At 41.6% G+C, this 11,443-nt stretch overlaps 2 protein-coding genes across 5 annotated transcripts; both read left to right on the top strand.

The window, feature by feature from the left end:
• Positions 1–9: 9 nt before the first annotated feature.
• Positions 10–3,529, top strand: tstd3 (thiosulfate sulfurtransferase like domain containing 3). 2 transcript variants are annotated; one of them, XM_058647371.1, is made up of 5 exons: positions 10–162; positions 251–409; positions 499–669; positions 1,913–2,072; positions 2,386–3,529. In XM_058647371.1, exons 2-5 carry the CDS (start codon positions 286–288, stop codon positions 2,441–2,443), a joined length of 513 nt encoding a protein of 170 aa, XP_058503354.1. In that variant the 5' UTR covers positions 10–162; positions 251–285; the 3' UTR covers positions 2,444–3,529. The 2 variants fall into 2 exon arrangements, with proteins under 2 accessions (XP_058503354.1, XP_058503353.1); XM_058647370.1 differs by lacking the exon at positions 10–162 and having other exon boundaries at positions 193–409.
• A 2,281-nt stretch (positions 3,530–5,810) lies between these two features.
• zgc:172323 (uncharacterized protein LOC564165 homolog) lies at positions 5,811–10,021 on the top strand. Of its 3 annotated transcripts, none has more exons than XM_058647754.1 (11): positions 5,811–6,141; positions 6,283–6,442; positions 6,634–6,783; positions 7,167–7,286; positions 7,384–7,479; positions 7,561–7,695; positions 7,786–7,896; positions 7,991–8,101; positions 8,226–8,350; positions 8,437–9,498; positions 9,684–10,021. In XM_058647754.1, the coding sequence occupies exons 1-11, from the start codon at positions 5,918–5,920 to the stop codon at positions 9,775–9,777; spliced, it is 2,388 nt and encodes a 795-aa protein (XP_058503737.1). In that variant the 5' UTR covers positions 5,811–5,917; the 3' UTR covers positions 9,778–10,021. The 3 variants fall into 3 exon arrangements, with proteins under 3 accessions (XP_058503737.1, XP_058503738.1, XP_058503739.1); XM_058647755.1 differs by having other exon boundaries at positions 8,437–9,504; positions 9,684–9,772; XM_058647756.1 differs by having other exon boundaries at positions 8,437–9,514; positions 9,684–9,772.
• The last annotated feature ends 1,422 nt before the right edge of the window (positions 10,022–11,443 follow it).

The following is an 11,443-nucleotide window of genomic DNA, read 5'->3' as shown; positions in this document are numbered from 1 at the left end:
CATGGAGAGAGATTAAGATGGAGATGTGTGTATATTGTATGTTTTGGTGATTATATTACCAACCACCTAGGGGGGTTGTTGCTTCTTCTGTTTAGATATGTTTGCTCTTTAAAACATATGCTTAATGGATTTGTGTGCGAGTTTGACATGAACTTTGAAATGGTATGTTTTCCTTCCGTGATATTGCGCATGCGCTTGGCTGTTGTAATGTGGATTTTGTCACATACAGTTATCACCTTTGATGTTACAGGTTTTTTTGGACTTTTACTGTGTAGTTAATCACACATGGCTCTACGAAGTTGTTGGAGGTATTCAGGACTGGTCCCGCGCCTCTTGTGGCGTGGTACCGTCCAGTCTGTGGCTTCTTTCCCGGTAGGACGAGGGTCGGTGTCCAGCGTTGGCTGCAAAAGTGAGTTTCACCTTCAGCTGCTCGTGACTGACTGTCATGTTTCGATAATACACGGCTGTGTCTCGTGTTTGTTTTTGTTTTGCTCTCAGCCACAGAGTTGCTGCTGTGTAGCAGGTTCACTTCAGCGACACCGAACAATATTGTCACTTACGAGCAGCTGAGGCAGCTGCTAACCGCCCGAAATGCTGTGGTCATCGACGTGCGGGAACCCTGGGAGCTCAGGGACTTCGGTTCCATCCCTGGCACCGTCAACGTTCCCCGTGAGTATTTGCTCACAATAAATGACCAGATGACAAAATGTATGTACGTGACGTCGACCTTTACGGACACGCAGATGAGCAATAAAATAACCCTGGCCTTAATCTCACAAATAACATTGTGGGCAACCATAATAACCAGCTTTAAACAGAAACTGAGGTAAAACATTCAAAGACACTGTAGGCTATGCATTACATTTCAATAACATTTGTCCATGCACACTATCCATATATAGCACATATACCAACACAAGCATATTATAACCTCTATAATAGATCTGTTATATTGCATAACACAACAGATATTTTGTGATAATTGTTTGACCGTTATTGTGGTATCCCCCTGCCCTAAGTTGACTTAAAGCACAGGTTCTAGGGATCCTCTGGTTGCTTAAAGTTGAGTACCAGCTGACACTGAGGACTTAGTAATACCAGTACAGCAAAATGTATTTGCCTCACTTTGTGAGCACACTACAATATTATATACTATAGCCACTGTTTCAGTCCCCTACAAACATATTAGAAGAGTGAGGCCAATTCTTTCATTTTTGCTGTGCGCTTAAAATATTTAGGGTTTGACATCAAAAGATGAAAATAAGCCAAGAAATCAGAATTTCAGCTTTTATTTCCAGGTAAATAAACAACTAAAAAGATAGCCTCATTTATAATGGAACACCACATTGTTCTAGGTGAGCAAAAGTGAATAATACTTAATATTTAATGGCATGCCTTTGATGTGTGTCATGTTGGTTCCTTAGACGTTTTATTTCTTGTGTTGAAGGAGCTACTTTTCTCCTTCTTGACGGTCTTGCAGAGCACAGGTTGCAGTCCTCTCGTCTTTTGTTGTCATAGCTTATCTTTAAGAATTTCCAAACAGCTGACATTGCGACAGATCCACTTATTGCCACACACCTGCTCAGCTCACTTGAAGATACGTAAAGCAGTATAAGGTGCAGGAGTATCAGAGTAGTTTTACGAATTCTAATAAGGGTATTGATATCAGTGCATCTCTAACAGGATCATCAAAGGAGTAGCTTGAATAAAACCAGTGGTCATTTACAATATGAAATACTATTGTGATCATTGTATATGCTTTCAACTAAACATGGCTCTAATTATCTAGTAATTTGTGATGTTTGCAGGACATAATAAATATGTGAAAGTCATAAAATACTCTGCACCAACTGTCAAACCCTTACTAAACACATACGTCAACTGACCTATCTGTGTGTCTTTGTCCTGGCAGTGGCACAGGTGAACACTGCACTCCAGCTGAGTCCAGCAGAGTTCAAAGAAAAGTACGGTGGTGAAATGCCCGAGCGGACAGACACCGTTGTGTTCACATGTTTGGCAGGAATTCGTAGCAAGAATGCACTCATCGCAGCTGTTTCGCTGGGATACACAGAGTGAGACATCTATTGGACTTATTTTCTGTTTTTTTATTATTTCATCATGAAGTCAACCAATCATTTAACAACTTGTCCTGTGCAGTCAATTTTGATAAAGATGTGTCTTTGTAAAGATAAATCTTTTCAGTGTGAATAGCAGTAGAGGTTTATGGCTGGGTTTAGTAGACTTTTGACACATTGACTGACCTTTATATTGCAGGGCTATTAAATACATATACATTACCTACTCTGTGATTACATTGTAAAATCAAACTGAATTACTGCATCAATTGAATTACTTTATCTCTCTTTTTTGTTTTCCCCATTCCAGTGTTCAGGATTACTCCGGTGGATGGAAAGACTGGGAGAAGAATGAGAAAGAAATGTGATCCAAAGATGAAGGAAACAAAAACACTGTATTTAATTAAATATATTTAAATTATCTGAGATCAAACTTGAATGTGATCATACATAACCAGAAGGTTTTTTGCTATTTTTTATGAGCTGGTAACTAATGTTGTGTTCCTCACCTGTGAACCTGAAACCAGAGGGCTCAGCACACATCAGCATTTTTCATTTCAACTGCTGAAAATGTATACCTTAGTTACTAACTTTAAGTCAAATGTGTATGAATTAGTGACATCTATTGGTTAAACTACAGGGTTATAACAAACAAAGGACTCACTTTCTAGAAAGGCCTTTGCATTCTAGAAAGGATGCCATTCTTCTTTATTTGCATGGTAAGCTTCTGCCTCAAAACGCAAATTTCATGCTCTCATCAGTTTTTGTTAGTATGGACTGCCCAAGACCCAAAACCATTGCCTAAAGTAGAGTACTATCTTGCCTCTTTCAAGCTCAGGAAACCTTCCAGAGACAACTGTAAGTCCCTGCTCTTGCCTAAACCAACAGTGTTCATAAATTACAGCTTGTCCAAAAAACTTGTTACAGGAACCACTTAATGAGAGCAGATTTCTTCTATTTTAGCGCCACTTCACTGGCTTCTGATTCATTTAAGAATTAATTAAGAGGTCTTCAGCCAAAGACATGATTGTCTTTCTTCAAACTTGGCCAAGGTCCAAGGGTGACTGTCCTTTGCTGTTAGGGCACCCCAAAACCTACCTGAGAAAATCCATTTGATGAGCTAATTATCCTCTTATAATAATAATAATAATAATAATAATAATCCTATTAATCTTTAAGACACGTTTTCACTAGTGGACTGGGTGGATTTCGCCATTTAAAACCCTTTAATGCCTTCATAATGTAACGTTTTTATCATGATTTTGATCTTTTTGATTTTTGTTTCAGTGCTTTTATTTTATTGACTTGTTTCTGATTACTGCTGCCCTTTAAATTGCTTTTGTTTTCCTTTCATTTTGTCCTGCATAGTAGTTTGTAACTGTATTTTTAGACATGCCTATAAATAAAGCTATAGCTTATTCTAAGGCTATGAAAACCAAGCTGTTTTTATAATACACGGCTAGTACATTTAATTTCTGCCTCAAAAAACACACACACATGAAAGTAAATGTTAAACACTGGAGCTTTAAGTTGAATTAGTTTGTGTAGAAACAGATTTCAGATTCTGAACAGCCCCTGAACACATTTGCAACATACAATGTACAGAATATTTTAAGGTTTTTGTTTCCATACCAACTATGCAAACGACAAGTACACTGTTAGTCTTCCTTTGTACATCCTGAACAGTTTTCAAGATGATGTATCATTAATATTAAAAGGTTTGTTGCTCTAAAGTCAAAAACTAAAAGTAATGTTTTCATTATATGTGATATGGTCTGACAAAACAACAGAAGACACTCATTTGCATCACTGCCAACATAAATAGACAGATCCACAGTTTGGTTGAGCTGACAGCTGCTGGCCCTAAGATGATCTACTGTACTGAAGGTCTGTATCTAATACCCACCCTTTCTCAGCATGAATTTGCCACCAACACTCTACAGAACACGAACAGATCTCGTCGTCATTCATGATAATGAATGTGTTAGTTTCAACTGAGAAGAATGTTGACCGTGGCTTGGACCTTGTTCCTCTTTCACTCTTGCCCTCGGACTTCTAGTTTGAAGAGAGCACAAGTAAAAATCTCTCTCTTAGGTTTAAGTTACAACATCTAGAAATGATCCATGTGCATCACAGAGATCAGATGTGGATGATTAAATAACTACTCTAAGAAGTGTTGATCTTTGCTAGTATTAAACAGCATTTTCCATATTCATACTTATCTGTGTGGCAGAGGCCAGCACGCCATCTTCTTTACAGTCTGTTACATCAGCCACATTTCAATGTATTCAAACATAATGAATTGTGTTAGATTTAGTTACCTTAAAACAAGATTGATACACTTTCAGGTATATGCTTACTGCATACATGGAACTTAAATACCATGACCTGTGTAAGCTTGCACTGGTATTTGAGTCGAGAGACAATGAGTCATTTACTTAAAACATGAAAATAATTATTTATGTGTGAGTCGTTCACGAGTGACAGATATCACCTCTTCCCAAAAGTCCCATGCTGCTGCAAGATCTGAGGTCACTGGAAAGAAAAGACATTCACTCACTTAGTCCATCAATACAGAGTTGATCATAACAGTGCATAACACATCACGGTCTTTAAAACTGAACTTGTGTTTTGGTTTGTCTGTGTTCTTTGTTGTGTTTATTGCGTGTGTGTGATATCTGTTCACATAAATATTGACCTTTTCAATAACAGTAGTCCTAATTGGGACCAAAACCTGGTTCTAATAAGGCAGAAACTAATTTCTGAAAAAGACATTTTCAGAAGAATTAAAAATTCGAATTGTGGTTCGGTTAAGATTGGGGTCAGGCATTAACTGGTTATGGTTAATGTCAAGGATGATCATTTGTTTAGGCTGTTAGGATGAATGGAGGTCATTGCCGTGTCTTAAGGAGATTTTGCAAATGCAAATTTGTGTGAGTGTGTGGTAATCTACGAGGGGTCAATGTTGCTGACTGCAGAGGTTTACAGTAAAGTGACAGTGCTTACTGACCCTTGACCAAGTGACCCTGTAGGTGTCAATGAAGACAACTGTTTTCTCCTCTTATATCACTGTGCCATGTCAACCGTAAACTCCAGACTACTGCACCCACCCACCTTCCTCTGCCTGCATATTTCCGCTCTCAAGTGGTTAATACGATTTATTTTCTCCCTGCATACTCCAATTCCAATATGTTGAAAACAGACCAGACCAATAAGTATTAATTTATGTCAAAATCTTGTTTTTGCAGCCGTAGCCGCAACCACAGCCACAGCCTCATCAAGTCACCCTCCAGCGTCTGCTCAGAGTTCAATTAATATCCCTCTTCCCATCAGAGCACATCAGTGCTGCACCTACTGGCTGATATGACTTCACCAGACCCTGCTTGCCTGCCTGCTGGCCTAGTGGTCTGCTACCCACTGCTGTGGTGGACGTTGAGGTGGTGGATGTACCATAATCCTGGCAAAAGTCATTACTAGCTGCAGTGATAAAAGGGAGACTGATACATGACCGCACTATGTACATTGCAAAAAGTAATATTTGACCCCTCACTAATGCCATCAGTCACCATCCCAGGCCAGACCTGCTTCTTACAGGCTCCTGACAGATATTTGAGCAGCAGCTCAGTTCTGCTTTGGTACAAAGGTTCAAGATTCCACAGGTGTTGGCTCATGAACTGGGCTGTCTCAGATGGAGAAGGGGCATGGCAGACAAAGGGAGGTATAAAACCTCAGAGTGGACTGGCCACCAGAGAGTGCAAACAAAGACGTCAGAGTTCTCTGGTTGAGTATTTCTTTCATTTCCCCTCAGAGAATCAGATAAAGCAACAGTCCCTGCTGCCACAATGAGCTGCAGCCCGGAGAGGATCTCGTCATACCGCCGTCACTTTGAGGACAGCAGCACTTTTTCACAGCAGGTCAGGGTGTCCAGTCCATCCCCCACCAGGAGAGAGACCCGCCGTGCCTCCAGTGGCTACTCCTGCCGACCTGGAGCTGGAGGCCTCCGTTATGAGTCAGCGGGGAGAAGGACCGTCTCGGCTGCACGCAGGTCTCGCATGGTTGGAGGAGGGTAAGCTGGGTCAGAACAGTCATGTTCATGTGTGGATAGTGTTTTTGAGAAATCAGGTTGATTACTTTGTTCCTCTGGTATTTCCCCTTTCTGTTGTTGTGGCGTTCATGTGGTTCATTTGTATTATTTATATTTATATAGTGTGGGAGCTGGAGCCTTGGTGTGTGTAGGCCCTGGTGGGGAGACTGCCATAGACCTGGATGTGGCTTCAGCTGAGAACCATGAGTTCCTCAACACCCGCACAATTGAAAGAAAGGAGATGATCGTCCTCAATGACAGACTGGCTGTATACATAGAAAAGGTAAGGGCATTCAAACTACACTACATGCTTTGCATCAGATATTTTAGTCATGGTTGGTTGAAACTACCTTTATACTGAAAAATGGGGTCGTATTATTCTCACCTCGGTGAACACAGAGACAGGAAAAATATTGTAGTCTCTAGTTTGGAAGCACTTAAAATACCACAGCTGAGACTTTCACATGTTTGCAGGTTCGATCACTGGAGCAACAAAACAAGCTGCTGGAGGCCGAGATTGAGGCCTACCAGAACCGCTTTCAAAGGCCATCAGGTCTGCGCCTTCTGTATGAAGAACAGCTGAGGGAGCTGCAAAGGATTGCTGAGCAAATGAGAATTCAGCGGGTGAGACAAGCTGCAAACTGCTTCTGTTCTGCTTCTTCTTTCTTTATTTATTTCTTTCATTCTTTTATATATATATATATATATATATATATATATATATATATATATATATATATATATATACACAGTATATATTTCTAATGCATAATAGAGCAGAAAGAGTGAATTCTTGGTTTACAGCAAGGTTTACACCTTACTCACCTGCATGAGATCCATCCAACCAATGATACTTTGCCTTGTTTTCAAGTTTTGAAAACACCAAGGTAAGGAACCTTGGTGTTTTCTGCCAGAAATATTTGCCTGCTTCTTTCTGGCAGGCAAACGGGGAGGTGACTCATGACACACATAGGTAAGCAGGTTAATTATGGCTTTATGGTTTTCAGGACATTTCCTTGGCAGCTAAGGAGTCTGCAGCTGGTCAACTCGAGGCAATGAAAATCAAGTATGAGGAGGCAGTGGAGCTGAGGAAGAAAGCTGAGCTAGAAATTGAAAGCTTCCGTCCAGTAGGTTTCATAAAATTGGGAAATAATCAAGTCTTCACCATATTGTTGTTGTTTTTTGTCATGAACACAGTTGATAATAAAACTGTAATTTCTTCAGGATGTTGACCACGCCACCTCCTCACGCATTGCTTTGGAGAAGAAGCTGGAGCAACTGGAAGTTGAAATTGAATTCCTGAAACGGGTGCATCAACAGGTGGATAACATCTTGGCATAACAACTACCTGTTTGTTTTGGCTCTCATTTTGATAAAAACTGAAGATTTCCCATTTTCCAGGAAATCGATGAGCTCATGAAACAGATCTATGCGGCTCATGCCATGGTTGAGAGTACTTACACTCTGCCTGACCTGGCAACTGCAATGAAACAAATCCAAAACCAGTACGACGATATTGCAGCCAAAAATCTCCAGGTATAATCACACTTCAGCACTCAGTGAAATATGCAGCGAAAGGCGTCTGTTTTCCAAATCAATATATGCAAAGTGATCCTTCATTTTTAGGAAATGGACTCGTGGTATAAGAACAAGTTTGAAGATATGACCAAGAAAACATCTGGGCATGTGGACAGGCTTCGAAGCTTCAGGGAAGGAATAACAGGTGCCAAGAAGGATGTGAGTGTCAAAAAAGTGAAATGATTAATTAAGTTTGATTAAGAATCAAAATTGAAATGACTATTATGTTAAATCATGCTAAAAATATCTCCAGATTCAAAACAAAGAAAGTGACTTGGATGCCTTGAGAACCAAGAATGAGGCACTTGAGGCAAAAATCCGTGAAATGCAAGAGAAGTACAAAAAGGAACTGGAAGCCCTGCAGGTGAGTGCAGACTCACACCAGAGTCAGATTTGAACACAAATACCCTGACTGTGATGCATATAAACATTGATTCACAACAACAGCTCACTCTTGTGGCAATGTCCTGGGTTTGTTAACCTCATAGGCGCGGATTGAAGCCCTGCAGCTTGAGCTAAAATCCACAAAAGAGAAAATTGCTCTACACCTGCGTGAGTACCAAGACCTCCTGAATATTAAGATGGCTCTGGAGATTGAGATCACAACATACAGGTAAAGTAACAGCACTCCTTAAAAGGGACACATTGCCATATGAATGAATACAAGAAAATTTGTCATTATTTGTATTTTCTTTGCAGAAAATTGATCGAGGGAGAAGACCTGCGACTGTCTGGAATGATGCAAACCCTGTCTCTTACCACCTGTTCCATGAGCGCCATTGGTGGAGGGATGAGCTTTGGAGGAGGGAGCCAGGGAGGAGCAGGAGGAATGGGTGGTGGACTGATAGGTGGCAGTGGTACTGGAGCTGGAGGCATGGGGAGTGGAGGAATGGGTGGGGGCATGATTTCAGGCAGTTCTGCTGGGGGTGTGGGTGGAAGAATGGGTGCTGGAGGACCTGCTGGTAGGTCAGTTGGAAAGGACGTAATTGGTAGTCATGGATTGGGAACAGGGGGTGTAGGTGGAGAAATAGGAGCCAGTGTTGGTGGTGTGGGTATGGTTGGTGGTAGTGGAGTGGGTGCTGGAGGAATTATTGGAGGGCAGGGTGCTGGACTTGGAGCTGTGGGTTTGGGTCCCGGAGGATTTAGTGGTGTTGGCACTGGTGGACTAGGTGCTGGTAGCGCTGGTAGTGCTGGTTCTGGTGTTGGAGGGCAGGGTACTGGACCTGGAGGTGCAGGTTTTGGTGCCGGGGGAATTAGTAGTGTTGGCACTGGTGGACTGGGTGCTGGTAGCGCTGGTTCTGGTGTTGGAGGGCAGGGTGCTGGACTTGGAGGTGCAGGTTTTGGTGCCGGAGGAATTAGTGGTGTTGGCACTGGTGGACTGGGGGCTGGAAGTGCTGGTAGCGCTGGTTCTGGTGTTGGAGGGCAGGGTACTGGACCTGGAGGTGCAGGTTTTGGTGCCGGGGGAATGGGAACAGGTGTTGGGGGATCCTTCGGTGCTGGAGGCGACATGGGGCTCAGTGGAGGAACTACTGGAGGCAAAGACCATGGAGTGGGCAGTGGCATCTTAGGTGGTGGAGGAACTGAGGGTGTTGGTGGGGATGTTGCATTATCCGGACTTGGTGGGAAGGGGAAAATTGCTGGAGGAGTGGGTGACACTAGTAATGCCGGGATGAGATACGGATCAGACATATATGACGGCAACCTGGAGGCCTACGGCGATCAGGCTGTGGAGCTGACGGAGAGACGAACGGTGCTGATTAGGTAAAGGTACCTCCAGGTATCATTTCCACTTCTCTCAAACAAAGCTTCTTTCTATTCTAGCATACGATGTAATGTAATCAGACAAATCTCTCAGTCAGAAGCAAAACATACTTTGTTTTATGACAGCTTAACTTAAGAGTTAGGACCAGCAGTCAGCCCTCTGTTTGTTCTTTCCTTCCTGACAGAACCGTCAAAAAGGAGGGTGATGTGGTGGAGACGGACCACCAGGAACAAAACTACACCATTAGTGGTGCAGCCGATGACTCTGAAGAAGAGTGAACAGCACAAATTCCCAAGTGACCTCCTCTCAGTCTAAAACCTCCACGCCCCTCTGAGCTTTGCACTGACCAAACGCCTTGTCTGGGCACTGACCTTCAACCTTTGGTCTGGACAAGAAGACCATGAATAACCCTTTACTACAGAGTTAAACCTTGCATCTCAATATGCCTATACTGCTCATGGTGTCTACACGTTTGTGTGCCATGCCCTGTTTTCTCACTGCAAATAAAGCTATCAGCATTCATTTCCCTTGTCTCTCTTTTACTTGATGTCTTATTTAAGTGTTTATTTAAGGACACCAAATACTAGATCCATGAAATCCAGGTATGTCTGAAAAAAAAAGTATGATAATGTTCAAAGCTTTGGCTTGGAAGTAAGAAGAGTTAAACAAGAGGAAGTAGAGGAGGAAAAGCAGAATACACAGAGGAGACACCTGAGGGTCAAGACAGTTGCGTTGACACTTTCTAGAGGGCTATTGTGAATCCATTATTCAAATTTTGCTCTGATGTGGACTGAGTGCACTGCTGTTTTCTGTCCTCATTCCATCCTCTTCCACACCTTTTCCTCCAGCTGCTGATTGTGAGTGACTTGAAACCCCGAAACTTGCACACAAATCCGGCAACAAAAGACTGGAAGACAAGTAGTATTTAATATGGCAACAATAACATAAGTGTGTCATTATTATGTATGACAATGAAACATACATAGCTAACTAAATCAAGTAAAGAACAAAAACCATAAACTCCACATTGAAAGGGCCCTATATTTTGTACAATTTTGTACATTAATGTTAGTTACAACAACAGATTCCGCAGTGAACATTAAAACAGCTATAGCCTTTACCAAATGAGAAATGCACCATAACTAAAGTTTTCTTTTCCAATTTCCAGTAAGTACAGGAATAGGTGCTGCTTATATATATTTTTTATATTATTATTTATTCAAACGTGGAATTCAATAATGTATATTAAGAGGAAAAAGGAGAAAACATTTTTGCACCACCACCTAAAATCCACAGCACTGCATTCATATATAATCCTAAATTTACGAATGATTCGTGATAAAGATAATCAATATTTCTCTCGGACATCACTTCCAAAAGCTCACCCCCCACCCGAGCACGCTGGACACAATTAGTCTGAACCCGAAAAACTGTCAGTCGGGGACATAATGAGGAGCCGCGCGAGACGCACGTATCATTAGATCACATTTTGTTACAGCAAATTAATAATGTGCTCTCAACCCGAAACAAGCGCATACACACCGCAGCTTCATAGACGACAAATCATCTCATAGCCTTCGTTTACGTTCAAGCTCAAGCACATGAACGCATGCTCTCTTCTGTATATGAAAGAAGGGACTCTATTTCAAATAATTACACACAGACAAGAGAGGTTGAGTGTGTGTGTGTGTGTGTGTGTGTGTGTGTGTGTGTGTGTGTGTGTGTGGAATGCGGAGCTCTCCATGGTGCTCGTCCTTAGAAGAGGAAAGCCACGGCGATTTTACGCACCGGTAAAGACTATTACAGGCTACAGCTTGTATATAAATAAATACATTTATTATTATTATTATTATCACAAATACATAAATTAATAAATAAAAAGTACAGTCGCTACATTTTCGTTCAGAAATACTACACTCTCAGACACAACTGTGGCGAAATGCT

Source organism: Solea solea, chromosome 13, assembly GCF_958295425.1.
Source record: "Solea solea chromosome 13, fSolSol10.1, whole genome shotgun sequence".
In the NCBI taxonomy this organism is placed as follows: Eukaryota; Metazoa; Chordata; class Actinopteri; order Pleuronectiformes; family Soleidae; genus Solea; species Solea solea.
The sequence above is the reverse complement of the archived record's forward strand: the minus strand, read 5'-3'. Positions and strand labels throughout refer to the sequence as shown.